The sequence below is a fragment of the Desmodus rotundus genome, chromosome X (genome assembly GCF_022682495.2).
Source record: "Desmodus rotundus isolate HL8 chromosome X, HLdesRot8A.1, whole genome shotgun sequence".
In the NCBI taxonomy this organism is placed as follows: Eukaryota; Metazoa; Chordata; class Mammalia; order Chiroptera; family Phyllostomidae; genus Desmodus; species Desmodus rotundus.
Genome location: NC_071400.1, coordinates 47,352,882 through 47,368,722, shown reverse-complemented (window position 1 = coordinate 47,368,722; position 15,841 = coordinate 47,352,882). Strand labels below are relative to the sequence as shown.

Below are 15,841 nucleotides of genomic sequence, written 5' to 3'. Positions count from 1 at the left end.
TCATACCAGAGGATCCCCTTGCCTCTTAAGAGCTGGTTTTCTTCTTGCCTGTGTTGGCCATGGCTAACACGTGATACAGCTAAACTTCCAGACTAACTGCATTATAGCAGATTCTTATTTTTGTCTACCTCTTTCAGTGGATGACTGTCAGCTTTTCTACCTACTGCTCTGACGTCTGAAATCCCAGATCGTATTTATGTGTATAAGAAAGAAAAGAATTGAAAAGAAAAACATACATGCATTTACAAATGTATGTGCATATCACCTCATGGTCACTGGCAGTGTCTTCAGTATTCTGTCAACCAAAATGCTATCAAATTAGTATTTTTGTATGTTACTTGATGATCGTAGTGGTGAGTTGAGTTGCTGGTTTTGCCTTTTAGCTAATTAAAGAAAGTTAAAATTATCTTCAACCTTTGTTTTAGTGTTTGATCTACCTTAGTTGAGAAGTTTTGTTTTGTTGAAAATGGATAGTCAGTACTATGTTTGATGGTAATGTTATTAATAAGAATGCTTGACTTACCAAAATATCCCTTTGTCCTTTCTTTTGCATCTTAGTTTATCCTCTAAGGAAGGCTGAAATGTGCTAGAAGAAATAAAGCACTAAAGCACTTATACTTCAGACTTACAGGTTATAAGGGTGTCAGGATGGCCGAGTGGTCCAAGGCAACAGACTTACAGGTTACGGTAGTTCTAACCAATAATTCACTGAGCAGTAGAAGATCAAATTCCATGTGTAAATCTCTGGCTTTGTTGTTGTTAACGCTTGAATTATAACATTTTTTTTGCTAAGGTTAGGTACCCTAATCCTATTTACTTGGTCTTTAATGTAGTCCAGCAAAATTAAAAAAGGAAGTAAAGGAGACTGTACTGTGCTGAAGCCTACCCTCATGGCAGCTGTTCCGGTAAGTGCAGAGTATAAATGTCATTTATTCCTTGCACTTGGATTTTTAAAAAGTAATATTAGACATTTACATATATATTAAGATAACTTTTCTTGGTGCATATTATGGCAGATATGTTACTTAAAATCTCAGGTAAGTATTGGGAAAGATGCAGTGGCAAACTTCTGAAATGTGTAGCTGCTAGAGATTACTGATACTTGAAAATTAGGTGATGAAAATGGCTAAGTTCAGACTACCCAGAGAGAGGATTGATCGTAATACTTTAAAGGTAGAATAAACTGTAAAGATCATTTTGTATAGTCACTTAATTTAAAACACGGGGAAATCTAGCCCATGGTAGAGAACCGAGGAGGCGCACCCAAGGTTACGGAGCTGGTCAGTGACAGAGGTAAGTCTAGAATCCAAGCCTCCGGACCCTTACGGTGACTAAGAAAGCTATCATTTGAGACCTCACAAAGAAAAAAGTTTATTCATCCTATTCAAAATATTTTTGTGAAATACCACCTTTTATAAAAATAAGATGTTACATTTTATAGCCTTATAATGACAAATTCTGAAATATTTAATGCAGTGTTTCAAACTTGTGTACTCAAACAAATTTTCCTGCTTTTAGGCTTTGGAAACTGCAGTGGGGCTGCGTATCAGTACTGCTTGTATTACGACCAGACTTTAAATCTTACCCAATATCTTTCACAGAATTGTTTTTGCACATGGAAAGTCTGAGATCAGATAATGAAGTGTTCAATGTAAATTTTTCTAAGAATTAGAAATGGAAGATACTTTTTTTTTTACCTTGTAATTACAAAATTACCAGATAACTAAAGAATTAGAGTAAGTCAGAGTGGCATTTGCCTTTTTATTTAGAGGTGCTATAGAATCCAGCAAGCTTACAAATTAAACCGTTGCTGATAATATGTCAGGGAATACTTATGTGTTCCAGGTACTGTGCTAAGTGCTTTATTTAGGTAGCTTATCTCACTTCTCCCTGAGACTTTGTTAGCTGGGTCTTGTTACCCACATTTTATAAACAAAAATACTTGCTTAATACAGCCAATAGGTTGTAGAGTTAAAGTCTGAACTCTACCAGTCTGATTCCAGAGTCTTAACCACCAAGGCTGTCCTTTCAGGATTGTTTTTGTTGTTTGGTTTTGAGAAGTAATTACGTTAGCTTCATTATCCGAAGAACAGGAGTCCCTAGTAAAGCGTATCACACACAGCATAGTTAGGGAGTGGGAATGGCTGAGAAATTTAGGAAGTAATGTCTGAATTGCGGCTTGAAGGATAAACAGGAGTTAGCTGATATTCTGTGTATTTTCCAGTTGCCCATTGTCCATCCTTCTTTACTTTGTGTCTTGGGAGGCTAACTTTTGTGAATGAATTATCAGGGCTTGCCTGCCTCTGCTTTCTGATTGAGTTCAGCCCATTGTTGGCACTCATGAGTGATCAGAGGGTAGGAGGAGTGAGAGAGAGATCCGCATACTTACTGTCTTTGCTTTTTCTCTAGGCTGCAACTTTGGCGAGTTGTAAGGCATACGTTGGTTACAGCCTCTTTCCCATTGGCTGTAACCAGGTGGTGTTTCCCATGGCTACAGTGCTCCTTCAGGTTTCAGTAACACTTCTCTCCTTGTACTTCTTCAAGCCTGGGGATAATCAATGACCTTCCATGTTGCTAGTCCATTGATGCTTAAGCAAAGCTGTTGTTCCCCCTAGCTCTGAACACTCCTTCATAAATAGGCTTTTACAATATTTTTATTGAGAATTATTTTTGCTCCGTTCTGTTTTCTGGGTTTCTTCTTTTCCTGAGTCAGAATAAATGAGTCGTTTAAGTATGTAATATTCACATTGTGAGAATTCAAAATAAATCACAACTTCTTATGAGCAGTGACTCAATTGAACATTATGTAATTAGGTTAAGGTAAACCAGCGACATACTGTGCTAACAATAAATCCCGCCAATTTGTTGAAGCTGCGTGTGTTCCTTACCTGTGGTGCCTTTCTGTGCCTATGCTTGGTGTTGAGAGGAGCAGTGGAAGTGGTTTTCACACATCGCTCTCCTCCCACGTGTTCTTTTAGCCTCTACATCCCATTCACTTTTTTAAGAGGGATACTTTTAGGATGTTAAAGCCCTTTTAGGGAACTTTTGGGATTTCTCAGCCACAGATCAATACAAATATTTTAGTTATATAATAGTGATTCCTTTTGTGGAAGTGGAGAAAACAACATTGTACCGTGCTTGAATGCCACGGCAGCCTCTAGCTTCATTAAGATATAATCGTCATATAACATTGTGTGACTTTAACAGGCACAACATGATTGGATATGTGTATGTAGTGAAGTGGATGCCACAATAAGATTATACATTGATCACCTCACATAGTTAACCATTTGTGTGTGTGTGTATTTCGTATGTGTTGTGAGAACATTTTAAGATTTACTGTCAGCATCTGTCAAGTATACAATACAGTCTTGTTAACTATAGTCAGCATGCTGTACATTGCACCCCCAGAAGTTATTCATCTTCTAACTGGATGCTAATGCCCTTTGATCAATACCATCCCAGTTTCCCCAACCCCCAGCTCCTGGCAATTGCCAGTATATTCTCTCTTGCTATAAGTTTGGCCTTTTTAGATCCCACATATAAGTGGGATCATGCGGTATTTATCTATCTCCTCTGACTTATTTCACTTAGCATAATGCCGGGGGACAGTTCTGCTGTCTGCATTTGTAAACAGCATTTTATTTTTGTTCCTCCTTTTATTAAGAGCCATTCATAAAGGTATTCATTGTAGCACAACTGAATTTACACTATTTGCTACTTTCAATATTTAAAATTAGGTATTTATAAATAGGTATGCTTTATACAATAGTTCTGTTAATCTGTGCTAAGTAATTTCAAGAAAACATCATTTGGTGACAGTCTGGGATTTTTGTTTGTTTGATTTTGTGTTTTGTATGCAGTAGCATGGTAGTCGGTGTGTGACAAACCTCGTCCTACTTCTAATTTTCCAAGGAGCTGTGACCAAGAGACCTGTTCCTTTTTTATTATCTGAGCTTCTATTAAATTGCAATAGAAATACCTAAATTCTAGGGACATAAGAATTTTAAGAACCTGTAAAGCTCTGTGCCATGCTGCAAGAGTCACTAGGTAGTAGTAATGAAGAGAAAAATATTAGGATTAGAGTCATCTTTTAAAATTTCAGGTAAATTTAGTGTATAGAATTGAAGACACGCCTATCCTTGTCCTTAGTCTTTTTGAAGTAGTAGGACCGTCAGTGAAATTAATTATATAGTGAAGTAAACATATTTATTATACTAAAGGCATTTACATAAACTTTGGTAAATAAGGTATCTTCAACTAAAGACTGTCTCAGTATTGGTGTAATTTTTTTATGATTATTGGATATTTTGCTTACCTTATAGGAAATCATGGATCGAATTTATAAGAATGTTATGAGCAAAGTCCAAGAAATGAATTATATTCAGAAAACTCTGTTCAAGATAGGGTACGATTACAAATTGGAACAGATAAAAAAGGGATATGATGCTCCACTTTGCAATCTGTGAGTATATTTCATAGACTATATTTTGAGTCTTCAGATAGTTTTTCTGTTTTTATATCTGGAATATAAATAAGGAAATGGCAACTTAATTTGAGCATTACCACCATGATCATAAGATTGAAATTTTCTTTCATTTAATTTTAAGTTTCATTGCTGATACAGCAAGCAGAGGACCCTGAACTCTGATCTTGGCAATTTAATAAATTTTAATAATTGAGTATCAATATTTAAGATTTAATGATAAGATTTGGTCTCATGAAGAAAAACTAGATTTTTAAATCAAGACATTTGAATTTAAGTGTGACATTTCGAACTTTTAAAGAGTGATTTTCAAGACTTATTCTGCATGTAGGTGTTTCTGATTTGTTGTTTTCATAAAATAGCATAGTAAGTATATGAATATAACAGTTATTTTAAATGCAGTGCTGTGGCTTGGAGATGGGGAGGTGTTTTTCATTGGAAGGGAGATAAGATAGATGACTGAATGTGCCAAACATAACTTGAAATAGTTTTTCTTTGACTTCATCATTTTCTTTTCTTTTTTTTTTTGAAAGTTTCTTTTTTATTTAGATGCATTTTATTAATTTTCCTTTTTTGATTGCTATATCCAAGTATTCCATTATTATTTTAATAATAGTAATGAGAGTAGATATTCTTGACATGTTCTTGGTCTTAAAAATGTTTTCATTATTTCACAATTGAGCATTATGTTAGCTGTGAAGTTGTCATCTATAGCCTTTATGAAGCTGAGACCTTTCTTTCTATTAGCATTCTTTTGAAAAATTTTAAAATATATTTTGTTGATTATGCTATTACAGTTGTCCCATTTCCCCCCCTTCACTCCACTCCACCCTGCACACTCCCTCCCTCCCACATTCCCCCACTATAGTTCATGTCCATGGGTCATACTTATAAATTGTTCGGCTTCTACATTTCCTATACTATTCTTACCCCCCCCCCCCCGTCTATTTTCCACCTATCATTTATGCTACTTATTCTCTGTACCTTTCCCCCCTCTCTCCCCTTCCCACTCCCCTGTTGATAACCCTCCATGTGATCTCCATTTCTGTGGTTCTGTTCCTGTTCTAGTTGTTTGCTTACTTTGTTTTTGTTTTTGTTTTAGGTGTGGTTGTTAATAACTGTCAGTTTGCTGTCATTTTAACTGTTCATATTTTTGATCTTCTTTTTCTTAGACAAATCCCTTTAACATTTCATAGAATAAGGGCTTGGTGATGATGAACTCCTTTAACTTGACCTTATCTGAGAAGCACTTTATCTGCCCTTCCATTCTAAATGATAGCTTTGCTGGATAGAGCAATCTTGGATGTGGGTCCTTGCCTTTCATGACTTTGAGTACTTCTTTCCAGCCCCTTCTTGCCTATAAGGTCTCTTTGGAGAAATCAGCTGACAGTCTTACGGTAACTGCTTTGTAGGTAACTGTGTCCTTTTCTCTTGCTGCTTCTAAGATTCTCTCCTTCTGTGTAATCTTGGGTAATGTGATTATGATGTGCCTTGGTGTGTTCCTCCTTGGGTCCAGCCTCTTTCAGATTCTCTGAGCTTGGACTTCCTGGAAGTCTATTTCCTTTGCCAGATTGGGGAAGTTCTCCTTCATTATTTGTTCAAGTAAGTTTTCAAATTTTTGTTCTTCCTCTTCTCCTTCTGGTACCCCTATAATTCGGATGTTGGAATGTTTAAAGATGCCCTGGAGGTTCCTAAGCCTCGTTTCTTCATTCTTTTCTGGATAGATGTTTCTTTCTTCCTTCTGGTCCACACTGTTGATTTGAGTTCCAGTTTCCTTGCCATCACTATTGGTTCCCCGTACATTTTCCTTTGTTTCTTTTAGCATTGCCTTCATTTTTTCATTTAATTTGCAACCAAATCCAACCAATTCTGAGCTTCCTGATTACCAGTATTTTGAACTGTGCATCTGATAGGTTGGCTATGTCTTCCTTGCTTAGTTGAATTTTTTCTGGAGCTTTGATCTGTTCTTTCATTTGGGCCACTTTTTGTGTCTTGGCACACCTGTTACATAAAGGGGCAGAGCCTTAGGTGTTCCCCGGGGTGGGGTAATGCTGGTTGCTGGGCTGTGATGCTGTATGTGGGGGAGGTTTCCTATAGGGAGCAATGGCTCTTGCTCCGCTCTCTGCCCATTTTCAGTCACTCCCTCCACTACCCACAATCAAATTGGGCCCCTCTGGTGCTGCTTCCCGAGTGGGTGGGCTTGTGCATGCTCTAGGCCCCTGTGGGTCTCTCCAACGACCTCTCCTGTGAGGCGCGAGTCCTCTCCACCCCGGCTGCCCGTCTCCACCCCTCCTATCGGTCTGGATGAATGTCTCTTCTTTATCTCCTTGGTTGTTGGACTTCTATACAGTTCGATTTTCTGTCAGTTCTGGTTGGTTTTTGTTTTTAAATTGTTGTCCTTTTGGTTGTGCGAGGAGGCACAGTGTGTCTATCTACGCCTCCATCTTGGCAGGAAGTCATCATTTTCTTTTATTTACTGTGTATCAAAGCAAATTCCTGACATTGCACTTTTTGTTGTACTTTTAAGAGTATGTGGCATTTTTTGAAAGTGTTACTACTACTTGCTCTGTTAACCTCTCATTATAACCATGGTTATGAAATTTAAATGTCTCAACAAAGGTGAGAAATCTTCCCCAGAGCTTATAAATTAGTGTGTTTTCAAGAATAATGTAGTATATGTGCTGTAATAATTTATCTCTCCTTTTGTTAAGGATACTATTTAAAAAAGTGAAGGCTCTGCTAGGAGGGAATGTTCGCATGATGCTGTCTGGTGGAGCACCGTTGTCACCTCAGACACATCGATTCATGAATGTCTGCTTCTGTTGCCCAGTTGGTCAGGGTTATGGATTGACAGAATCATGCGGTGCTGGGACAGTTACTGAAGGTAAGCACAGCCATTGCTACTCATAAAGCCTATTTGCATTGCCTTATGGAATCATGGTCATATTATACATACTCTGGTGGGGTTTTTTTAAAGATTTGATTTATTTATTTTATTTTTAGAGGCAGGAGAAGGGAGAAAAAGATGGAGAGGAACATCAATGTGTGGTTACCTCTAGCGCACCCCTCCTGGGGACCTAGCCCACAACCCAGGCATGTGCCCTGACTGGGAATCGAACCGGTGACCCTTTGGTTTGCAGGCTGGCACCCAATCTATTAAGCCACACCAGCCAGGGCCATATTATACCTCTTAAGTAATACCAGGATTCAATGCAAACTTACATAGTTTTAGTTTTAGAAACTTTTAGAGCAGTATCATATGAACCCTTATTTTTAAGCCTTGTAAATACAGGGGTTGACAAAGTAGGTTTACTGTGATGAGTACATGAAACACAGACTATATTCTTACATTGTTATTTATTAGTTATTGTATTATTTTCCATATGAGCAACTGTAAACCTACTTTTGCCTGTCCCCATATTTATGCCCCATTGTCAGTCCTCAAAATTCTGTCACCCTTTTCCTATAACCTTTTATCTCTAAATGATCTCTTCTTTGAAGAACTGCACTCTTGGAATAAAGTATCACTTTTTTTGCTCCTCCTGGAATCTATGCTCCTGCCCTGTCTTCTTTTTTGTTTTCTCTTCTCGTATTTCAACAGCCTGTCGCAGGTTTCTTAACTTACGCACTATTGAAATTTTGAGGCAGATAATTCTTTCTTGCTGGCGGTTCTCCTGTGAATTGTGGGATGTTTAATGGATGGATAGTAGTAGTAACCTACTGCCCCAAGTTGGGTCAGTGAAGTACATCCAAACATTGCCAAATATCTTCTAAGGGGCAGAATCACCCCAGGTTGTGAAACAATGGGCGTAGTAATTTTTGTGGATTATCCCACTTTCACTTTAAATGTATTGTGTCCAGAATTGGACACAGTGTCCAAATGCCTTTATCCTCAACTGTCTCTACATTACCGAATTGTTTGTGACAGTGGTGTTACCATCCCTCAAGCCTTTCAGGGTATTAGCTTTGAAGTCCTCTGATTAGTTTTAATATCTTTAAATTTTATCAGCTCTTCCCGTTTTGCCATTGGATCGTGCCCTTCCCTACATGCCACATTTGGCATCCACCCTTTTATTAACTTCATGGTGTTCTGAGGTAACAGCCTTTCAGTGGCTGCCTTTCAACATCTGTGTCCGCCTTTAATGTATAAATTCTGGTATTCCCGCCTACTTCTGTCAGACACATCTACCTCAAGCACCCGGTGAGCCTAGCTTTCAACATATCTTTAGTCTGACACCATTGTACCCAGCCATTCTTATTTTCCATTTTTTCCCCATGTACATACATACTTGGCTCTTCCCTCCACACAAGATAGTCTCACCATTTTCATATAGGCATTCTTGGTCCCACCTCTCTGTATTTTCCGCTGTCTTTTCTTGGAATGCCCATTTTCTTAACCAGCCACAGCCATCTTCTAATGTGCAACTCTTCAATTAAGTCTTCCCCAACTATTTTACGTTTCATAGATCTTTCTAGTCTCTGGGATTCTATTGTAATCCCCATTAGTACCATGCACTTTAGTACTTAAAGGTGCTCTAAATTGTTTCATATGTATTTCTTCCCAAGTAGTTTGTTTGTAAGCTCATTGAGAGCAGGGCCTTCTCATCCTTATGTTGTCCTCACAATATTTAATATAATGCTACTTATTTATTAACAGGCTGTCATAAATACTTGATATTGCTAGTAATAATCACAAGTTACAAAAGGATAATATCTACATCTTTGATGACAGCAGCTAACATTTATTGAACTAGTTGTTTCTGCCAAGAAGTGTTAACACTGCTCACATATCTCATTTAAGTTTCGGAGCATGTTTCTATATGAAATAGGCTCTGTTACTATCCCAATTTAGTAGATGAGGAAATGGGGCTTAGGGAGGTTAAATAACTTGCCTAAGTTACATAGCCCATCAGCGAATGTTAGACAGGGAATTCCAATCAAAATCTGTCTTATCAAAATCCACATAGATGGTGGTGGAGCCAGCTGTCCTTCTTTAACAGCTTTTTGTACTGATTTATCTGAAATACAGCCATGAGAAGGAAAAATGATGTAACAACATTGGAATCGATTGCACTGTTGAAATGAAGTTGACATATGGAAAAATGATCACACTTGGTACTCCTCTCAATATGTTCTCTCCTTTTGTCATCTTTCAGAATCTGGCTCTAGCTCTAGTATTCCTGTTATCACATTGGCACAAGTCTGGAATGTGGTATTCTAATGTCATTGTTGCTTTTTCCCCTCATAGTTACTGACTTTACTACTGGCAGAGTTGGAGCCCCTCTCATTTGCTGTGAAATTAAGCTAAAAGACTGGCAGGAAGGTAAGAATTTTATGACAAGTGCTAGTGATTCTAGTTAGCTGAAAACCACTGTAAGCCTCATAACTTCTATTTCTTTCAAGTGTTAGGTTGTCTGTTATTGCTTGCTCCCTGTGCATTCTCTTTCTGCAGTAGCATCTGTAGGTTGCCAAGAGGAAAAGAAAATCTCGCAAAGCTAGGCATGATGATTCTGATTTTGGGAATACTTGATGGCAAAGGAGAAAAATTATTAGTGGGGCAGTCCTGGGTTAGGGGAAGGATGTGTTATCATTTTCAGGGTGTTGTGTGACTAATCACACACACACACACACACACACACACACACACACACCCCTTTATAGATCTTGACCCCAGCAAACATCATAGTTGAGACCCAACTGTCCGGCTGTTTATATAGTTGAAATTTTTTAAATATTTTATTTATTTATTTTTAGAGAGGGGGGGGGAAAGAGGGAGAAAGAGAGGGAGAGACACATTGATGTGTGGTTTCCTCTTGCGTGCCCCCAGCTGGGGACCTGGCCCACAACCCAGGCATGTGCCCTGACTGGGAATTGAACTGGTGACCCTTTGGTTCGCAGGCCGGTGCTCAATCCACTGAGCCAGATCAGTCAGGGCTGTATAGTTGAATTTTTATATGTAACTGCCAAGGCAAGCCGCTTAGAAGAAATCTGCACTTTATAAGCATTGGTGATAATCCTTTTTACAAATCAGTTGAAGATAAAGGGAAACTGCTTTGTGTCTTCCTATGATAAAATTGTGGAAAAATATTAAACATATATATTAACTGCAAAATTAATAAATAATTAACAACCTAGCCTTACCAGATAAAGAATAATTAAAAAGTCTTAAGATTTTAAAAGAGAATGTAGAGCTTGAGATGGAGCCACAAACTGAGAACTTATACAGCATCGGCTACTTTATAGGACATCCCTTAGGTTGGACAAACCCAAGAAAATCAATAGGCTTCATCTGACATAAATGTAAAGTTTCTAAAAGTGTTACTACTATATGATGTTCTTATTATGTACATTATTGTTAATGCCTCATGAGCAAATAGCCACTTTAAAAAAAAATACCACATTGAAGAACCAATTTCATTCCCAAGAGTTTTACATCCTGGGAATTAGGCCTTTCTCCCATGGTAACACCTGCCCAATTTTTGAATGAAAATCTGAAGAAAATACAGATAGTACAAGAGTGGGCAAGAGTAGGTTTACAGTTGTAGTGCAAATAAATATGATAAATAATAAATAATAATACAAGAATAAACTGTGTTTCATATACTCACAACTGTAAACCTACCATAAGTATCTTTGTGTATTGGGCACCAGCTTCAGAATTGTTTTTTGAGATCGGTTATTTGTTAGGCATTGTAATCAGAGAAACAAGGTATATAGTAAAACTTGGTAAGGAGAATTTTGCCTTTTAAATTTTACTTTCCGGTTTCCTGGTATTGTGCTTCAATGTCAGTTTTGGGGAGTGGGTCCATATTTGAATATGTACTTATTTGGAGTTTTCTTTCTTCGAAGGAACCTTTGCTTTATGTAATAGTCACAATCTTAATGTTTACATACACTGGGCTTCATCTTCTTGAAATATTGTATAGTTTTCAATTTATTTTTTTAAAGATTTTGTATATTTATTTTTAGAGAGGCGGACGGAGAGAGCAAGAGAGGAAGAAGAAACATTAATGTGTGGTTGTCTCTCAAGCACCCCCTACTGGGGACCTGGCCCACAACCCAGACATGTGCCCTGACTGGGAATCAAACTTGCAACCCTTTGGTTCTCAGGCTGGCACTCAATCCACTGAGTCACACCAGTCAGGGCAGTTTTCAATTTAAAGAGCATTTCACAGCTGAAGGGAATACTGCTTTTAATCCTTTTTATGATGTAAAATCTAGTTAGTGTTGTATAAGTTTATAAATTCAGAGTTTTGTATATTTTTCTTAAAGTAAGGTTTATTCAGTAATGACCACATAATGAATAGTGACTAAATATTTTAATAGTTGTCCTGGATGGTGTGGCTCAGTGGATTGAGCACTGGCCTGTGAAATAAAACATCACTGGTTCGATTCCTGGTCAGGGCACATGCCTGGGTTACAGACCAGATCCCCAGTTGGGGGGCGTGTGAGAGGTAACCAATCGATGTTTCTCTCCCTCTCTTTCTTCCTCCCTTCCCCTCTCTCTAAAAATAAATAAATAAAATCTTAAAAAATAAATATTTCAATAGTTATTATTAGTTAATTTGGTGTTTTAATTTTTAGAGTCACGATTGGCCATAGGCAAAATGAAGAAAATAAAATTTTCTTCCTGTTTTCCATGGCCTCCCTTTCTTACTTAATGGTGTTGCCTTTGGTAGGCACTTACTCTGTGTTCCCTTTGATTAAAACCTCCTTAGAAAAAATCTGAAATGCATTGCTATCAACCTATTATTAATTTACTTAAAATAGCTTCCAGTGTTACCCTTCTTGGGAATAATTTATCTTAACTGAGCTCTATGAACCTGAAACTTTAATGATACTCTAAGTGTGAAATTTTATGGTCATGGGAAGGTTTGGGGTGCATAGTGGTTGAGGATTATCATTGAGCCTGGTACTCTTGAAATCACAGTCACCCACTATCATTACATAAATCTGAGTAAATACAAACTAATATTCTCCTATAAAGTGATGCTCAATTTGGCCAGCAGGAAAGTATTTGCAGAGGAGCTTTAAGCATCAATATGACTACCAACCATCTCATTTGATCTGCCCAGCTAATTTGTTTTAATGACTTCCAGGTGGTTATACAATTCACGATAAGCCAAACCCCAGAGGTGAAATTGTAATTGGTGGACAGAATATCTCTATGGGATATTTTAAAAATGAAGAGAAAACAGCAGAGGATTATTCTGTGGATGAAAATGGCCAAAGGTGGTTTTGCACTGGTGACATTGGAGAATTCCATCCTGATGGATGTTTACAGATTATCGGTCAGTACATTTCCTTTTTTGAGGTTTTCTTTACTTTTTGCAACTTCAGCATATATGAAAGGTGATATTGGTTAAGTCATTACTAATGTTGATGGTTCCATTAGTTTAAACTTTGGGAAAGTTATTTAACTTATGTCTGTGCTTCTCCTTCTGTAAAATAAGGACACGAACACTGACCTGGTATGGCTTTTGTTAGCGTTAAATGAGTTGATACATGGAAAGTGTTTAGAGCAGGACACTGCTTGTATCTAAGTAAAAGTGGTAGCAGCGGCAGCATGAAGCATGGGGAGGATGAACAGGAAAATAGCAGATGGGTGATAAAACAAAAATTGCTCAGAAGAGGGTTTTTTTTGGTCAACTGCATATGGTTCTGTATAACCATTTACTGTAACATTCCCTATGTAGTCCTTCCTCGCCCTCTACCTCCCCACCCAAGAGACAGTGTGGACGTATTTTCCCTGGTGGCCATTTATATGGCTCTAACTAGCTCTGAACCTTAGAAAATTATTATACCAATCCCCAACATTAATCTGTTCTGAGATTATCATTTGATTTGGCACCGTCCTTTCTGAGCCTACTGAAATAGACTTGTAAGTTCAAAAAGCTACTCTAAATGACCCTTATGCTGTTCACTTTAATCAGGCAAAAGTTAAAATAAAAAGATGACTAGCTGATAAGACCACTCTGTAGGGGCCTTGTCAGGTCCTTTTAAAGCCATAAAATTCCCTCAGTCATATTTGTAGTGACCCATTTAAGTCTGTCTCTGGAACCATATCTGACCTGAATATAGTTAAAGATTTCTGGGGAAATTTCCAGAAAACACGGTTCAGTCTAGAACCAATAACCCCACCTACTTTACTTTCTTCACCCTTAATTGCACTGGAATCAAAGGTTTTTTCTGTTGGCATGTAGGGTAGGTTCCCAGGCTGTGGATAGGCAAGCCAACACTCACACAGGAGTCATAAGGCAACCTGGTGATATTTATGCCATGCCATCCTGTGCCTTCACAATCTTAGAGCACTGTCATTTTAACAAGATAATGTCACATATGGAACATGAGGAGTTACCATTCATTGACCATGTTCTCTACGCCAGACATTGTACTACATGCTTGTATAAGGTAGGCATCATTCATTACCCCTGATAAAACTGAGGGTCGGAGAGGTCCATTCACTAATATGCTCAGGATCACATAACTGGCGTAGCTACCATTGAAGTCTAATGTTCCAAAGTTCTGTTCCTTCTATTAACTTGATTATAATGTTTGAGATGATAAGATACTAAAGGTTTCGGTATAGTGTGTAACATTTTAGCTAGTAGTTCTTTATTTTAACTAGGCATTTTCTTAACTGATATGTATGGGTAAGCATTAAGTATAATCAGATTTTAGAAGAAGTATCTTTGTAAATAAAGATGAGGGCATTGAGATTGAAAGAAAATCAGAATTGTACAGACCTTAATAAAATGGACTAAGGATAACTTAACATCATTCTTCATGACTTACAGATCGTAAGAAAGATCTGGTGAAGTTACAAGCAGGGGAATATGTATCTCTTGGAAAAGTGGAAGCTGCATTGAAGAACTGCCCACTTATTGACAACATCTGTGCTTTTGCCAAAAGGTAATTTTAAAAGTTAAATTTGTTTTTCATATATTTGCAGTAAAAGGATAATTGGGAAATTTTTGATTATGTACAATTATAAGGGAAACATCAGATTTTCATCAGAGTTTTGAAATGTTATACATTTCTGAAAGTTTTTGGGTTCAGCAGCTTGAAGATTATTTGAGATAATCTAGATATTTTAACTTTTTATTAGACCCCTGCTATGTCTTATTAAAAACATAGTTATGCCACAAAACTTATTTAATTTTCATAACAACTGAGACTTAGCATGTAAGTAATTTTTCCAAGAAGGTAACATAGCTAGTACAAGTTTTCTAAATAAAAATCCTGACAGATTAAACCATTTTCTTTGTAGTTTAATATAGTTCATTTTTGTGGGCTTTATTACTTCCTTGAAAAATTTAATTCTAGCCCTTGTTTAGAATGTCATCCCTTTATGCCAAGGTTATGGATTCGATCCCCCGTCAGAGCACATACAAGAATCAACCAATGAATGCATAACTAAGTGTAACAACAAAATCAATGTTTTTTTCTCTCTCTCCCCTACCTTTCCTCTCTCTTTCTAAAAATAAGTGAATAAAAATTAATAAAAGTACCATTGATGTGTATTTTTAAAAATTCTAAAAAACACAAGGCAAAATTTAACATCTTAACCATTGCTAAGTGTACAGTTCAGTGTACAGTGTAATGTTAAGTATATTCACGCTGTTCTGCAACTTATCTACAGAACTTTTCATCTTCAAAAACTAAAACTCTGTATCCATTAAATAATCCTCATGTTCCTTTCTGCACAGCTCCTGGCCATTCTACTTTATGTTTCTGTGAATTGGACTATTCTAGATACCACATATAAATAGAATCATACAGAATTTGTCTTTTTGTGATTGGCCCATTTCACTTAGCATAATGTCCTCAGATTCATCTATATTGTAGCATGTCAGAATTTCATTTCCTTTTAAGGCTTAATTATATTGCATTGTATGCATAGGGACCAAATTTTGTTTAGCCATCACCCATCAATGGACAACTTGGGTTGCTTCCACCTCTTGACTATTGGCTGCTATGAACATGGATATATGAATGTCTCTTCAAATCCTACTCAGTTCTTTCAGATATACCAGGTCTGTCCAGAGAAAGTCCAGCCATTGTTAATATAACGAGAATGCTTTGCAGGACATTGATGTAACCTGGCAGCCAAGGAGAATGAACTCGAATGCACATGTGTGAACAATGATGACTTCACTGTACTAGTCAGTGGGGGTGGTAGACACTGTTGAGTGAGCATGTGTACTATGTGGCTGTCACATTCTAAATGACTGAGTGACTAGAGCAATGAATCTGCATCAGATTTTGCATTAAGCTCGAACATTCCTCCATGGAAACTATTTGGATGATTCAGAAGGCCACAGCTATGGGCACCTGGTGATTGGCAGCTTCATC

At 37.4% G+C, this 15,841-nt stretch overlaps 1 protein-coding gene across 11 annotated transcripts in view; it reads left to right on the top strand.

The window, feature by feature from the left end:
* The window catches only part of ACSL4 (acyl-CoA synthetase long chain family member 4), a 100,423-nt gene that overhangs the window by 70,338 nt on the left and 14,244 nt on the right, over positions 1–15,841 (top strand). For all 11 annotated transcript variants that reach the window (XM_053917079.2, XM_053917084.2, XM_053917083.2 and 8 more), the window contains 6 exons: positions 834–905; positions 4,326–4,465; positions 7,198–7,370; positions 9,735–9,809; positions 12,586–12,777; positions 14,284–14,398. In XM_053917079.2, the coding sequence (XP_053773054.1) occupies positions 834–905; positions 4,326–4,465; positions 7,198–7,370; positions 9,735–9,809; positions 12,586–12,777; positions 14,284–14,398 (767 nt within the window). The remainder of the gene's footprint in view (positions 1–833; positions 906–4,325; positions 4,466–7,197; positions 7,371–9,734; positions 9,810–12,585; positions 12,778–14,283; positions 14,399–15,841) is intronic.